We start from the raw sequence: 16,224 nt of genomic DNA, 5'->3' as shown, positions 1-16,224 counted from the left end.
TCCATAGGCAGCATCCCTGAACCTCTCCTGCCCTTTGGTTGCCACAATCCTGGTGTGACCCATTCACAGTCTACCTCCAGCTCCGCCACGGTGCCCCTGCGCGTTGGGGGTGCGCAGGGTCCGGTGATGGAGATGTGACATAATCGAGCCGCCTCCGAATGGCTTTGTTTTATTGCTTGTGACAATGACAGTCTTTAAGGAAGTGCATTAAATCAATAGCAGGCTCATTGTGCTACACCATAAATAACGAGACACATCATTAACCAGGGCAATAAACTTCAGGACTTTGAAGTAATACAATTAGGTTATGTTTATAAAAACTCCCTTATCGCTGTAGGCTTCTATTTGCCGATTCATCTCTGTCCTCCAGGGAGCTGGGCATATTCCTCTGGTCTGATATTTTTCTGTTGAAAATGGTGTTGCACGGGGACCATTGTAGGTTGATGGAAATGGAGGTCGTAAAGTCACTCGCATCCTGCCCCATGAGCGCTGCCAAGAGTGGCCTCGCTTCATGCAAGGCAAGGGATGGAGCTGTGCTCCCTCCTGCCTCCTCCGTAGCTTTCCACTTATTTTTCCCTATGTCTTCCCAACGCAAGTCATCTTGTAAATGTATTTTTAGCACCCTGCACTCATTTGTTTGGGTTCTAAATGGTGATAAATGAAGTTTGCCATAGCAATGCCCCTGTTTAGCAGGAGGAAGCATCCTGGAGGTGTGTTGTTTACGTATTTATTTGTGATTAATTGTTCGGGCGTGCTCTCTGCAAACCTTGGGACAAATGTGTTGATGGGGAACAGACCTGGAGTGGCTCCTTGGCCCCAGCACCATCACCGCAGATGCAGGATTTCTCCTGAGATGCCGAGTGGGGATGAGAGGCAGCTGCTGCAGTCTGAGGCTGACATGAGCATCATCACTGGTTTGAGGTGCCAGGGCCAGAGGGGAGATGAATGATGGCAACGCTTGAGCCAGTGGTGAAACATCTCCCGTTTCTGAGCCCGCACCTTCTCCCTGACGGGACCAGCAGTGGTTCTCGGGGCTCACAGCCCTGTGGTGGCGCAGAGCCTGAAGGCGAGCAGCGCTTCACTGACACAATAATTTCCTTTTTCGTCCATGGTATGCAGCTGGCTGACACAGGCTCCCTCGCTCCCCACACGGAGCCCCCAGAGCCATGCCTACCTCTTGCTGCTCACAGGGCTGTCCCAGCATGCTGGGGGCATCCAGAGCATGCTTCCCCACCACTCACAAAGGTCCAAAGCGCTCCTGGGACCCCAGGAATCCCTGAGGGGTTTTATTGTAGTGCCTGGATACAAACTTTTTATTTCTGGTCATGCAGCATTTGGATACCAGGCACTGGTTCCCACGTTGTTCTTGCTGTGTGGCTCTGTCTGTGGCATTGGTGAAGTTTAGCTTTGGGGCTGTCGGTGCTGCAGAGGGGACAAGCGCTGTCCTTAGCTCTTTGGTGGCCAGAAAATGCTCTTGCAAGGACATTGAGGATGTTCAGGGCTCTTGTTGATACCAGGGAGATCGGCTTTGTGGACGGAGAAGGTGCCACGGGAAACCCCGGGCTCTTTCCTGGAGTAAGCTCAGTTAACTGAGAGAAAGAGCTTTGCTGTTTATGGTAGATGGATTGTATTTCCAGCTTCTCCACTGATTTACCCTCAATTTGCTAGTGCCATAAGGAGGATCTGAATAAACAGCTCCAGCTAGACAGTTCTGGATGCCTTCTGCACTCGGAAACAGCTCTGGCCCGCCGGGCGCCCTGCTGCGAGCCAGCCCATTTCTGAACTGCTCCGAGAGCTCACACATGCATCATCTCAAATAAATATAAAAGTAAGGCCAGGATTACTGTAATTTGTTAGCGAACAAAGCAGAGCAGAAGAGGAGGGGGAGACGAGAGGCTTGAGCTAATTGGAACAGCACCAAATATGATAAAACTGCACATTGCAGCGTGTTTGCAGCGTGGCGCAAAATTATTCTAATATTTTAATCAACTTCATAAATCCAATGGCAGACCTCAGGAGGGGGTCTCTGCCAGTACGGCGCACAATCTGCACATCAAGCCCTAATTGAAAACATGGTCTCGAAGAGGAGACCGCGCCGCTGGCAGCCAGGCTCCTGGTGAAGCGTCAGGCCAGGCTCTGGCTCTCTGCCGAGGCTGGAGCAGCCCGAGCGCAGCCGGCACAGCAGCCCGTGACGTGGGTTGGTGTCTGCAGAGCATTTCCTTCAGCCAAATCGAGGAGAAAGGGATCCAGCTCTTGCAGGAAGTTGGTGCCTTCTCGCTGCTTGGACCATGTGCTGCAGGCACTGCTGGTGTTTGCAGGCTGCTCTGCCTGTAGAAATACAAAGTGTTCCTTACCTGCTGCAGGTAGACAAGGTGTGCTAGGGGGAGATGAGGAGAAGGAGCTGCCTTCCCATGTGCCTAAGGATTTGCAGGAGTGAATCCTGCAAATGAGAGATGCAGAGAGGCAGGGAGGCACGGCTGCAGCACACCAATCCCCATGCTCCTTCCAGGTTGGATCTGGAAACATCCCCTCCGCACCTCGTGAGGGACCATGTTAGCCCATGTGCAGACCAACCCAAACCCCAATTTTAGTTCCTGCAGAGTGATTGAAAGCTCATTTTTTGGGGTCTGCTTGCTCCAGCTCTGTTCAGCCAAGCAACGCTTTAACTCATCAGAGTGGCCTCCAAGCAGGGACCTTGAGATCGACCCAGACATTGATCTGAGCCACGGGAGCCCTCATCGGTTTTCTATCCCGTCTAAGCTAGCATTTAACACTAACAGCTCCTCATTAAGTTTGTACCAATTGTGTGAGCATCTTCATTTGAAAGCTGGGGCAAACACAACACCCCCAGCCACCTCCTGTTGCGTGTCAGAATGCACCGGCTCTGGCTGGGATGGAGGGAACTGGTTTCATCGCAACCCCTGTGGTGCTGCACTTTGGATTTGTGGCTAAACCAGTGCTGATAAGACCCCAGGGTGTTGGCAGATGCTGAACAGTGCTTGCATAGCATATATGATTCCTGTTTCCCACTCTGTGCCTACAACTAGTAGGCTGGGATGGGCAAGAGCTTGGGAAGGGGACACAGATGGGACAGCTGACCAAAGTGGCCAAAGGGCTATTCCACTTCGTATAATGCCATGCCTAGTGATAAAAATGGAGCTAGAGGCTGGGAATCACCCCACCACAAAGAGCCTCACAAAATGTGCAGGAGGAAAGGGAGCGATCCCTTCATCTAAAGCAAATCCACCTGCCAGGGACTACTTAATCCACTGATAAAGTTTTATCAGAGACTGGTTGTTCTGTGGCCCCTTGGGCTGGGTGGGCGAGGAGGAGGAGAGCTCCGTTAGGGAAAGGGAAGAGCTGCTCCGACAGCAAGATCTGACAGCCCCGGTGGGATTTCCCCAAGAGCTGTTCGAGCTCACTCGTTCCCACTGTGATACACAAAATGTAGAACAAATGTCTGTAAGTGCTCTGGCACTTAGAGAAAATGGAGACGTTATCAGCAGTAATGCGGAGGGTCTTGTCTTGTCAAGCATTTGAGTGACAACTCTTTCCTTCACACGGTGCAGACTAGCAGAGCCTCAGCGTGGGAGACTTCTGTTCTCCAGCTGGGAAAAATTGGAAAAAGAAATGGTGTGCCAGTAGCATGATGTCGTGGTGGAGAACATTGGCTTGTGAGAGCTCCAACCCCTGCCACCAAGGACCTGGGTAAAGCCCAGCTGGGAAGCAGGGAGGGATGCTTCATGGGCTCGGGATGTGCTGTGTGCAGGTGGAGAAGATTCAAAGGGTTGCACTACCCAACTGTTAGATTGCTTTAGGCCTGCAGTGAGCAAAATGTTTGTTTTTCTTGCGTTTCTGATGATGTCTAGATAGAGTTTCATGGCAGAGGTTACGTGGCCAGATTGGGCACTCAGCAAACTGAGCTTTGAAAGTGCCAGCTTCAGATGTGAAAGATGTTCCCTCTCAGTAACAGATCATTTATTAAAATAGTCCACGGAGGAGCTGTGCTTTTGCAGGTCCCAGCACATTCCTTAAGGCTTTCTGCCCACCAGCCTCTCCGATACTTGCATCTTTTCTCTTGGGCCATATGTTGTTGGTTATATTTACCTTTCAGATGTTACAGTTTGCTTGCTTTCTTGCAAACTCAGCAGTTTAGACATAAGATCTTCATAAAGCACAAACCACTCTAAGCACACAGCCTCAAGCTCTGCTAGAACAGCAGTCCATATACTTCCCGAGTAGGCTCTGTGGATCCCTGCTGTCCTCTCAAGGTCTCATTCATATCCCTTCAGGTCTGGTACAGCTGTAACACGATTAAGATTGAACTCGTCCACAGGAACCTTTCTTTTTCATTTCCTAGACGCAATCAGGTGCATTAAGAAAGCTGTAAGGCGAGCTTTGCATCTGTTACAGGAGATAATGGCTTTCCCTTATACCTGCTTGGTCAGAAATAAAGCATATGGAATTTTCCTGTCCTTGAGATCTGCCCCTATAAGCAACCACTCTATTACCTTTGTAACTCTCTGACTCGCAGTTTGTGTCATTATATTTCTTTCAAACCCTCAGATTTTGACATTTTGTTTGGAGGAGGAAAAAAAAACAATCTAGCTGGTTGCCGTGAAATTTAGTTTTGACTAAACTATGTGCAGTGACTCAGTCTGTGAAATGACCTTATACACCACTCATTGTAATCCAGAATTGCCAGGCAAGTCGAGTAATTAGTTGTGCAAAATGAAATAACTTTAAATCCTCACATTGAGTAATGACCCAGAAAAATCACTTAAGCTATACAATAGCAAAGACTCAAGGCATCTGGCTTTATTTTCACTTCTGTAGCTCTGCCCCTTTTGATTAAGAAACAGGATCTCAACCCTCATCCCTTTGGAAACGCTGGCTGGTGACTGCTGCCCAGAGCAAATGTTCGTGGCTCAGTTGCCGCTACCCTAAGAAATCATAACTTCTTGTAAAACAGCAGGGTAAGTCTGACAGCAGCAGCACAGCGGTTGTTCTGCCAGGTTCGTAATGTTTGGTAAACCAGACGCTCGTATTTTGCACCCAGGATACGGCAAGCCTGGCTGTCCATACAGCCTGCGGAGCGAGAGGCTGGAGAGCAGCCCTGTGGAAAGGGATCTGGGGGTGTGGTTGATGGCAAGTTGAGCATGAGCCAACGATGCCCTAGCAGCCAAGAGGGCAATTGTGTCATGGGGTGTGACAGCATCACCCGCCGGGTGAGGGAGGGGATTGTCCTGCTCTGTCCTGCACTGGTGTGGCTCCACCTCAAATATTGCGTGCAGTTTGGGGCACCACAGGATAAAATGGAACTAAAACTACTGGAGAGTGTCCAGAGGAGGGCATGGAGTTGGTGAAGGGCTTAAAGGGGAAGTCATGTGAGGAGCAGCTAAAGTCACTTGGTCTGTTCAGCCTGGAGGAGACTGAAGGGAGACCTCATTGCACTCTGCAGCTTCCTGACAAGGGGATGAGGAGGAGCAGGCATTGAGCTCTTCTCTCTGGCAACAAAAGATTGGACCTGAGGGAATGGCAGGAAGATGTGCCAGGGCATATTAGGAAAAGGCACTGGAACAGCTCCCAGGGAAGAAGTCATGGCACCAAGCCTGACAATATTCCAGAACCATTTGGACAATGCTGTCAGACACAGGATGTGAATGTTGGGGTTGTCCTATGCAAGGACAGGAGTTGGACTTGATTATCCTTGTGGGTCCCTTCCAACCCAGGTCATTCTATGATTCTATCAGTTTGAAGTGCTGCCTCATCACCTGAGATGAGCCCAAGTGATAAAACCTTACCCCCAGATCAGCAAACCCAGCTGGGGAGCATGACCAGGGCAGAACCTGCATGTGCTGCTGACATATTGATGCCTTTGAGTGCTGAGTGGCAAACTGTTTCACTCTCCTTTGGCTCCACCTAAATACACTGCTTCTAATATGATTTTTTGCAGCATTTATCAAAATTACCCTTAATAACAGGTGAACTCACAGCAGCCTCCTCCCAGCCCCAGCAAATAATGTCACATTTGCAGTTGCACTGAGTGAAGCCAGAAAGCTCCTCAGTGAGCCACAGAGATCATAGAATCATGGTATTGTTTGGGATGGAAGAGACTGTAATGATGATCCAGTTCCACCCACCTGCCATAGGCAGGGACACTTCCTACTGGACCAAGTTGCTCCAAGCCCCATCCAACCTGGCCTGGAACACCTCCAGGAATGGGGCAGCCGCTACTGCTCTGAGTATGGGTGATTCTATGGGTGATTCCATAGAATCATAGAATAACCAGGTTGGAAGAGATCTACCGGATCGAGTCCAACCATTCCTATCAAACACTAAACCATGCCCCTTAGCACCTCGTCCACCCGTGCCTTAAACCCCTCCAGGGAAGGTGACTCAACCCCCTCCCTGGGCAGCCTCTGCCAGGGCCCAATCACCCTTTCTGTGAAATATTTTGAAAGCCTCCTCCTTGGGTTTGAATTGAGGTGGGTTTAGCAGGAAAGACCCTCCTGTCTGCTGCGCTCTGTCCCTCTTGGTCAGGGTGGCTGCTAGGAGAGGTCAGGAGGCTTCAGGGATGAGGGCTCAGCTCCTGCCTGCCACAGGCAGGACCTTGGGCAACTCTCCTGGGGGTGCTGGGGCAGGGAGAAGCCTTGAAGCATCTCTCACCCTCTTCCTGTTGAGCTCAGGCAGAGGTGCTTAGATTTGTCGCTGCCCCTGCTTTGGTAGCTGGGGCTGCCCCCAGGCATGCAGAGGTGGGCCCCCACATCTCTGCCCAGGTGAAGGTTGAGTCACCATCCCTGGAGGTGTTTAGAAGACGGGTGGACGAGGTGCTGAGGGACATGGTTTAGTGATTGATAGGAATGGTTGGACTCGATGATCCGGTGGGTCTCTTCCAACCTGGTTATTCTATGATTCTATGATTTTTTCCTAATGTCCGGCCTAAACCTCCCCTGGCGGAGCTTGAGGCCATTCCCTCTCGTCCTGTCCCCTGTCCCTTGGGAGAAGAGCCCAGCTCCCTCCTCTCCACAACCTCCTTTCAGGGAGTTGGAGAGAGCAATGAGGTCTCCCCTCAGCCTCCTCTTCTCCAGGCTAAACACCCCCAGCTCTCTCAGCCGCTCTTCGTAAGACTTGTTCTCCAGCCCCCTCACCAGCTTTGTTGCTCTTCTCTGGACTCGCTCCAGAGCCTCAACATCCTTCTTGTGGTGAGGGGCCCAGAACTGAACACAGGATTCGAGGAGCGGCCTCACCAGTGCCGAGTACAGAGGGAGAAGAACCTCCCTGGACCTGCTGCTCACACCGTTTCTGATCCAAGCCAAGATGCCATTGGCCTTCTTGGCCACCTGGGCACACTGCCGGCTCATGTTCAGTCGGCATGTTCCCTTACTGAGTGCTCAGGGCCAGTGAATTTGAGCCAGGCATTTAAAACATGAGGTACTGGCTACGGTGAAAAGTAAGATATTGTCCCTGTGAGAGTATGGGCATGAATTAAGGATCGAAACTCTACTATTTGTTTATAACGTGGGGAGGAAGGTGTCAGATTAAGTTACGTGAGACCTGCCAAGCAGATCAGATTTATCTTCCACATCCTGACAGCATAAAAGGGGTCTCGTAGTCATTGTGTTTCCGAGTCTCATCCCCACTGGCTGTAAAACCCAACCTGCCATCAAAGGGAGGAGATGAAGTGTTTTTAATAAGAAAATGAGCTGTTTGCAATGCGCTTTTAATTGGATCAATTTTTCCTTTATTACACAATCTTTAAAAACCAGAACACACACGTATATTCAGACAGGTTCTTTCTCCAGGTAGAGAGCAGAACCAAACTATTTTATCACAATCCTTAATTACTCTGTTTCATCTGGTTTGGCAGACGATCACAACATTGAGGGGGGCACCCCAGCAAGAAACAGAGCTCTGCAAAACCATCTTGCAGGCGCTGTAGAGTTTTGTCAGGGGAGATGCAAAGCCTAGGTGAGGGACAGCAGGTTTTCTTTTTCCTTTTTCTGCCTGCATCCCCAGACTGGAAGAGCCACAGGCGATGCACACCCCCAGGCGATGATCACAGTGTCCTGGCCCACCAGTTCAGTGTTATTTTTCCTTGAATCTCCGAGCAAGAAATAGATGACAGATGCTTTGTTTGAACTGTGTAACCAGGAACAGGCTGGGGTAACCAACTGCTCAGTTTACTGGACCAGCTTGTGTGTCCCTTCAAGCACTCCAGGAAATGTTATTGCTCGTAGTGTGATGTTTATTGCAAAAGAAAAAAAAAATAATCCACTGGAACAGAAAATGACAGAGGTACAGATTATCATAGATAATATTGCTTCAGTTATTCAGGTCCACAGTAGCTTCCTGCTTGGAGCAGTTCTTAGAAACAGGAGAAATGTTTAAAAGAGATCAGTAGGAGAGGAACTGCCATTACCATAATAGTGGAAAAAATGCCTGGAGTGACAATGCAATTAACTGCAGAAGGGCCTGGTAATAGTCATCTTCTCCAGAAAACATGCAAGATGAGATTGCTGTTACATCCCTTTGGAGTCTGCCCCTCCCGCCCAAAAAAGTACAGCAGAGAATGTAAATATTATAATTATGTGCAACTCGGTAGCCTTGGCAAATACATGGAGCAGCTCAGGAGGGAATTGGGGCTCAGTTCCCTTGGGCTTTCTCAGCACCATCTACCACAGTAGTGGTTTTGTTCCTACTCCTTTTTCCACAAGCTTCTTCCAGTGAATTACAGCCAGAGAAACAGGACGTTGCCCTTGTCCAGGGGCATCTCCACCACAGAGCTGGGTGCTGGTTGTGCTGGCCTTCAGCGCTTTGGCTGAACAGGACAGAGAGAGGAAAAAAAACAAATCCCACCAAAATCTGCTCCCAGTGCTTCCTCTGCAAACCCTTTAACTGCCCTACAACTGGCTGGAGCCGCAGTGGCTCTGAACCCTGCTTTATTTTGTTGTTTCGCTAGGGGAAAGTATATGGGAGCTTAAAAAAAAGTCACCTGTTGCATACATGTTGTACCACAAGCAGCAAACAATTTGCTGTAGCATGGCAGCCACCATAAAATCAGCTTTTATATTGTCTGTCATGCCCCCAAATTTGCAAATACATTGTTGATAGCAACAAATAAATGCACTGCAGTGTAACTATTATCTGTGGCAGATTAACATGCTACCACTGTGCCCTATTTGAATGCATCTTTCCTTCAATAAACTATTCTAAGCGAGTAGCACCACACTGAGGTACACATTTATCAGCCAGGAGAGTAGCACTGTGGGGGCCTTGGTTCACACAGCTGCAGTTTTGTGCTTCATTTGGCCCAAAGCCGCGATGAACATCAACTCTGGTGCCTGCTGGTGCCGTGAAAAAAAAATCTGAGGAATGTAGTGTTTTGCTGTGCAAGGGAAAAAAGGGAAAATGCACCAAGGGGTGTGCTTCCAAGTATTAAAAAAATAGAAGTCCCGCCCCTGCCCCCACCCCCCCTCCTCAAACCCATCTCAGCAGTGAGTAGCTTGCACATACGAAGTGCAGAGGAGTGGAAACCTCTTTGCTAAATGCAATTGTCTGGAAGTGCAGGTGAATATAGAAAATGTTGCATTTGAACTCATCTACTATAATCTCCCAGTCTTATTCCCCCAGCCCTTCCCTCCTCCCCCACGAAGCTTTGGATAGCAGACATGGCTTCCAAAGACTATTTCCAGGATACATTTAATAACAGAACAACAGTGATTACCCACTGTAGGTGTCCCCTCAGTTTTTCCCCTCCAGCTCCCTCCCTTCCCACCCCACCCCTGCCCTTCTACCTAACCAAACTCTTAGCAATAATAAAACCCCTGTTGCCACCAGAGGACAGTTTCCTGGCTCAGCTCAGTCTCCCATGATTGCACAGTACTCACTTCACATTGAGCAGACACAGCTCACAAATGGCACAACAGGGGCCATCTCCCGAATACCAGAAAACCAGAGAGAGAAAACCCTCCCATCTCAGCGCAGCTGAAGAAGGTTATTTTGTTTTATGCAGCGCTGCAATCAGAAATGGCTTTCTCTAGTAGTTGCCCAGACAACTACTACCCAGTTCCTTGTGAGTACCACAGCGAGGATGGCCTCTCTGATGCTCTAAGGGAAGGTGAGTTGGAGCAGTCAGTATTTATGGCACAAAGAAAGATGTGAGGATTGGAGCTGGAAGTGTAGGAGATGTGGCAAAAGGAGGTAAGAAGGTTTATAGAGCGACCAGTCACTTAGCAAGGAACCAATATTCCAGAAGGACCAATCCCTTCCCTTGCATTTGTTCTTTTTCATTGTATGGATTTTATAAAAAGAAAAGAAAAAGCAAACCACCACCACGTAAGCTATTTTGTTTCTAAACACAAAACACGACGGCCTCTATGCCAAACCACTTGCGATTATGGCACAATCTTCCCGAATGCTTGACACTGGTTCCTGTCAGATTGCCATGAGGCTGGAAGAATCTCTGCTGCCAAAAGGCTTTGTTTGGAGACATGACTTTAAGGAGTGGAATATCTTCGCAGATGGTAACTATAGATCTTAATGCAGTGATCCCAGCAGTCCAGAACCAGCAGCTGCCCTTTGGGAGTAATGGCGATACCAACCGGGCAGGTGAGTCCTTCCCGGATTAAGATATTGTAGCCACCTCCTTTAGGAAAGTGCAGGATTTCCTTACGGCTGCTGTCAGCAACAATGAGGTCTCCCCTGGCATCAACACACATCCCAGCAATGCACCTGAAATCCTCATTCTCAGAAAAGAAGTGGCTAATCTGGCGCCCCAGCTGCCCATCTGGGCCGACAGAGCCAATTGAAAAGCCTCCTTCTAAATGGTGTTCGTACTGCCGGTTTTCCAGGTTCAGCCCCAGCCCCTGAGTAAAGTATATGGTCCCTTCAGCATCACAGGTGACAAATTTGGGGCGCACTGCACTACATAAGCAACTGTACTTCACTACCCCCATGCTGCGGTCTACCGTGAAACACCAGAGCTTCCCTCCTTCCACATCGGTCACTACAAACTGCCCAGAAGGCAGGGCTGTGATGCCCCACGGCTTGCTTAGCTGGCTCCGGTGACACGCCACGCAGTGACCGTCCATGGTGTAGACTTTGACAGAGTTATCATAGCTGTCTGTCACACCTATCAGGCCGTGGCAGTTCATGGTGACAGAAAGGGGAGTCAAATTGGGCAAGTCCGCTCCGAGGAAACTCAATACAAAACTATCGATTCCGCTAGGGCTCCGGCGGATCTCTTTCAGAAAGCCCTTGCGGGTGAAAACCTGGATTCGGAAATTGCCTCGGTCTGCCACAAGCACCTCACCTTGCAAAGTGACGTGCAGGCTGACGGGGAGATTAAACATCCCTGGCAGGCTGCCCTTGGAGCCCATCTTCTTGATGAAGTGACACTGCTGGATGCTGGTGCCTGCTTCAGGCATCCTTGGCTTGGCTGGTGAGGAATTTGGGGTGCAGCTGGTTTCTTCTTGCACATAGTCAGGTTCCCTAAATGACACTGATGAGGATGCTGCACTTTCCATGAGCGATTCCTCCATGTTAACAGTCCGGGGTTTCTTCACCACCTGCCCGATCTGCAGTGGTCCCACATGGCTCACCTTAAGGAGTTCAACCTCGTGAAGAGTCAGCTCCCTTGGGAAATTGTTTGTCAGTTCTGGTTCTTCCTCTTCTGCTGCCTCCTCCAAGAGAGCTATATCTCCCTGCTTTATTTTGGCAAGGAAGTAGTCACAGCGAGACATTATCTGCACTTCTGCTAAGTTCAGCAGATAGGCTTGTTCCTCCATCACCTGATTATTTGCCTTCTCCACATCAGACAAAGAAGTCGTAAAGAACTTGCGTGACCTGGCTAGTTCTTCCTGGATCTTGCGCTCCTCTTGGCTGTAATCTTGCAGAACTGCTTTGTATCTAGATTGCAGGTCTCTCGAAACACCCTCCAGAGATGCTTTTCTTTTCTGCAGATCACCCATGAGCTCCCGCAGCCTGGCAAGCCTTGTCCCAAATTCCCTCCTACGCTCTTCAGCAGCCTCTTTGATAGCAATGACTCTGTGCCCTTGAGGCATGTGCGATGCCTCCTTGCACGGTTCACACAAAACCAAGCTACAGCTCTTGCAAAAGTGTCTTGGCAACCTTCTGCCACAGACCTTGCACATGAGAAGTCCCACCACTTCCCCAAGTCCAGCAGTGTCTATGATCTTCAGCACAGTAAGATTGTCAGTCAGCTGAGCCAAGCTTGTGATCCGCGTGATTTTGCTGCAAAAGGGGCACCGGATCCCATTAATGCTGTTTGCTAGGAGCTTCTCCAAGCACTGTTTGCAGATGGTGTGCCCGCAGTGTAAAAGCTTGGGTCTCAGGTGCTCCTCAGTGAAGGACTCCATGCAAATGGGGCACTCCAACACCTCGCGGAGCGCATCCGAGTTGAGCTGAGGTGCAGCAGCCATGGCTCTCCAAGGCAGTTTTAGCTGGTATGAAGTCTTGTACTCTCATCTATTCCAAGGTGCTCCAATTCTGTCCGGGAAGAGAAAACGAAATGTGATTTATGTCATCACCAGCAGTTACACATACATGCAATTTATTTCTGATTTATCACCCAACCCTGGAAAAAAGAAACCCAGTTAGCTTTTCCACATTTGGAAAAGATGGATTAATCATAATCTCAGAGTAGGCAAATTCCAAAACTAACTTGAAGCTCCTAGTGCGATGAATTATCCACTTGCAAAATTTATAAGTAGAACTGAAAGAAGTGTAAAGGCAGCAATAAGGAAGCCCAATAGATATTGATGACTGAATCATCTCCTCATGGTGCCCGTCTCCCGCTGCCAAGCCTCCAAGTTTACATAATTTACTGAAACCCAAGGAGATTAAACCAAGCATTCAAAATGTTGCTCATCAAAAGAGGAAGCAGATGGTGCAATGCTTTAGGACATTAATATATCACCTCTGGAGACCTGCATTCAGACGTGACATCAGATACGAGCAAAATAAATGTGGTTGGTTTATTCTGCTTTGCTAGGTAGCTAGAATAAATGTTCAAGGTTTCAAATGTTTGCCAGAAAATGAAACTAGAACGAATGATTTGTCAGGTTCCACTCGTTCTGGGAATGACTGCACCTAGCAAAAACACACAGCGAAGATTTCACGCCAGTGTATTTTGTTAACCTCTGCCATGCTGCACCGTGCTTCAGCATGCAAATTAAAGACAGCTCAAAATGGCAGCGTTCTAGCAGGTATTAGCAATGATGGAGTTAACAAACAACTCTAAACATTCGTTAATATAGACTGTAAGTTCTCACTATTAGTGCTTGAACTTAGCTTAGTTGCCTATAATTTCTCTTCATTTCAGAGTCTTGCAGTGTTGACCTCATTTGTGTCTTCTGGTTCAGTTTTATACTATTCTGCTTGCTGTTCAGCTTCAATCCAGGTTTCTCCATCCTCACGTCCCTCACAGCAGGGAGCAGATCCCAGCAGCACTACTGCCAAAGCAGCCATCCATTCAGAAGGAACAGAACAGGGTTCACATCATTAAGTTATTATTCAGTAGACTGGGTTTCAATACCTTTGCTATCGCATTGCTTAACCATTAAAAGAAATGGGGAAGAAAACATTTCTTCTCGGGGACAAGGAGAAGGAAGTAGTTAGTCCTTAAAATGAAGAGTCGGTCACAGAGGGATGTGAGCAGAGAGCTTTTTCTGAATAATGGCTCACTCTTTCTTCCCTGTTGGGTTTGCCAGCTGCATCCTCGGGAGCATTCAGACAGAAAGATTCCATTTCTTTCAGTTTGCCATTTGCTCAAGTGGAAGAAGGCAACTGCAATGAAGAAAAGTTCTTTATGTTCATACAGAGAAGGAAAAAAAGTGGTTTTAACTTATCAGCTGCCGTTCACAGTCTTTTAGAGCCCACATTTCAGGAGGGGATTCAGTGGCGTAGAAGAATCTACAGGTACCAAGCTGGGGTCAGATCTTTGGCTTGACTGACGGTGGCTCAATGGCATCACATCCCAGTGCAGGAGCACTCCAGGCACTTGCTGCCGCTGGCAATGAACACACTTCCCTTTTACTCTTAGCATACGGCTCAGCTGGGGAAGCTGAAGCTGATCAGAAACTTTCCTCTGAGTGATGAAGAAATCTGTATTTTAAGCTTACTTTAAAAAATGAAACACAGGGCACCAGATCCATTATTCTTATTTTCGTTGGAAATATGTCAAAAGAATTACTTAGGGAATGCCAAGGGAGCAGCACAGACACAAGATACTGAGAGTTACATAAAAAGCCACCTTTAAAACAAGTATTTTCATTGAGGAACAATGGCAGAGGGAATTTTGTTCAGTTTTAAGTTAGGTTTTGCTTCTAGAAAGATGATTTGTACAACACACTTTTCACATATAGATCCCTTTTATCGGTGTGCCAGCACGCATTTTGGCAACGTGAAATTATTTTCACTTTTATCTTTCTCTTGCACTCAGCTGGAAGTCTTCCGAGCAAAGAGTTGTCCCTGTCGGTCACTCCCAAGGCAGTTTTTTGAGCGTTCAGTGGAGGATCATGCTAAAAATCCTCTGTAAATTGTGCCAGTTTGGCTTCCTTCCATTCCAAACATCTTCCTGCCATGGTTTCTCTTCCCACCCTGTGATTTTTAGGCTGTGTGTGTGGTGAGGCAGCGAGGCTCACTGCCATCCACAGCTTCTGTCAGGGACAAGTGAGCAATGACGGGGTGAAGCTGCAGAACCTGCACTGCTCCTAATGGACAGCAGTGTCTTGGTGCTGACAATCATAGAATGGTTTGGGTTGGAAGGATCCTTAAAGCCCATCCAGTTCCACCCCTGCCATGGGCAGGGACACCTCCCACTGGACCCGGTTGCTCCAAATCCCATCCAGCCTGGCCTTGAACATCTCCAGGGATGGGGCAGCTACGATTTCTCTTGGCAACCTAGGCCAGGGCCTCCCCACCCTCACAGGAAAACATTTCTTCCTGCAATCTCATTTCAATGTCTTGTCTTTTAGCTGAAAACCATTCCCCTCATCCTATCCTTACACTCCCTGATCAAGAGCCCCTCCCCAGCTTTTCTGGAGCCCCTTTCAGCACCAGAAGCTGCAGTAAGATCTCCTCAGAACCTTCTCTTCTCCAGGCTGAACAACCCCAACCCTCTCAGCCCGTCCTCACGCGGGAGGTGCTGCAACCTTCGCATTATCCCCACGGCCTCCTCTGGACCCTCTCCGACAGCTCCATGCCCTTATGTTGGGGACTCCAGAGTGGACGCGGGGCTCCAGGGGAGCGGAACAGAGGGGGAAACCGCCTCCCCTCGCCCTGCTGCCCGCGCTGCCGTGGACGCAGCCCAGGATGAGGGGTTGGGGGGGGGTGGGGGCTTCCTCGACGCACCCGCGCTCGCTGCCGCCACCTGCCCGGCGGCCACGGCTCCGGGGGACCCAGCCGCCCCCTTCCCCGCTGTGAGGGGAGGAGGGGAAGAGAGGGAAGGTGTGTAGGTTCTGACTCCTCTCGACCCCGCACCCCGGCCCCGCTCCCGCCCTACCTGCCCGTCGCTCCCGGGCCTCGCGCGCCGCTCCCGGCGTGCCCTGCGTCGCCGTCGTGACGTCATCGCCGCGAGGGCTGCTGGGAGATGTAGTCCGGGAAGGGCTGGGGCTGCAGGCGGGGAGCTGCCTTAGGAGCCCCCAGGGCTCTGCCCGGCACGGTTAAGAGAAGGGAAGCAAACAAATAAGTTGCACCAGAGGAGATTTCAATTGGCTGTTAGGGAAAATTTATTTACTGACAGAGTGGTGAAGCCCTGGCGGAGGTTGCCCAGGGCAGCGGTGGAGTCTTCATCCCTGGAGGGGCTCAAAAAGTGGATGGGGTGCTTTGGGACGTAGTTTAGGAGTCACAGTGGGGTTGTGTTTATGGTTGGACTTAAGGATCCTAGAGGTCTTTTCTAACTATTCTATGATTTTATTCTATAGTAGGCTGAGAGTTGGGGTTGCTCAGCCTGAAGAAGAGAATCTGGGGAGATCTTAGAGCAGCTTCTAGTGCTGAAAGCGGCTCCAGGAAAGCTTTTGATCACAGAGTGCAGGGACAGGATGATGGAGAATGGTTTTAGGCTGAAAGAGGGGAGATTTACGTTAGATATAAGGAAGAAACTTCACACTGAGGGTGGGGAGGCCCTAGCCCAGGTAGCCTTATCCCTGGAGATGTTCAAGGCCAGGCTGGACGGAGCTTTAAGCTACCTGATCTAGTGGG

At 49.4% G+C, this 16,224-nt stretch overlaps 2 protein-coding genes across 3 annotated transcripts in view; one reads left to right on the top strand and one right to left on the bottom strand.

Moving 5' to 3' along the window:
• Nucleotides 1-16,224, top strand: part of ASTN2 (astrotactin 2) — a 344,412-nt gene that overhangs the window by 223,867 nt on the left and 104,321 nt on the right. The window lies entirely within an intron of this gene.
• TRIM32 (tripartite motif containing 32) lies at nt 10,335-12,586 on the bottom strand. Its single transcript, XM_069873428.1, has one exon. It carries the CDS (start codon nt 12,441-12,443, stop codon nt 10,500-10,502), a length of 1,944 nt encoding a protein of 647 aa, XP_069729529.1. The 5' UTR covers nt 12,444-12,586; the 3' UTR covers nt 10,335-10,499.

The sequence above is a fragment of the Phaenicophaeus curvirostris genome, chromosome 20 (genome assembly GCF_032191515.1).
Source record: "Phaenicophaeus curvirostris isolate KB17595 chromosome 20, BPBGC_Pcur_1.0, whole genome shotgun sequence".
NCBI lineage: Eukaryota > Metazoa > Chordata > Aves > Cuculiformes > Cuculidae > Phaenicophaeus > Phaenicophaeus curvirostris.
Note: the sequence above shows the minus strand (reverse complement) of the source record. Positions and strands in the feature narration are given on the sequence as shown.

What these genes read in the sequence shown, in the direction of transcription:
- TRIM32 (XM_069873428.1), bottom strand. Translation starts at nt 12,443, where the DNA reads ATGGCTGCTGCACCTCAGCTCAACTCGGATGCGCTCCGCGAGGTGTTG.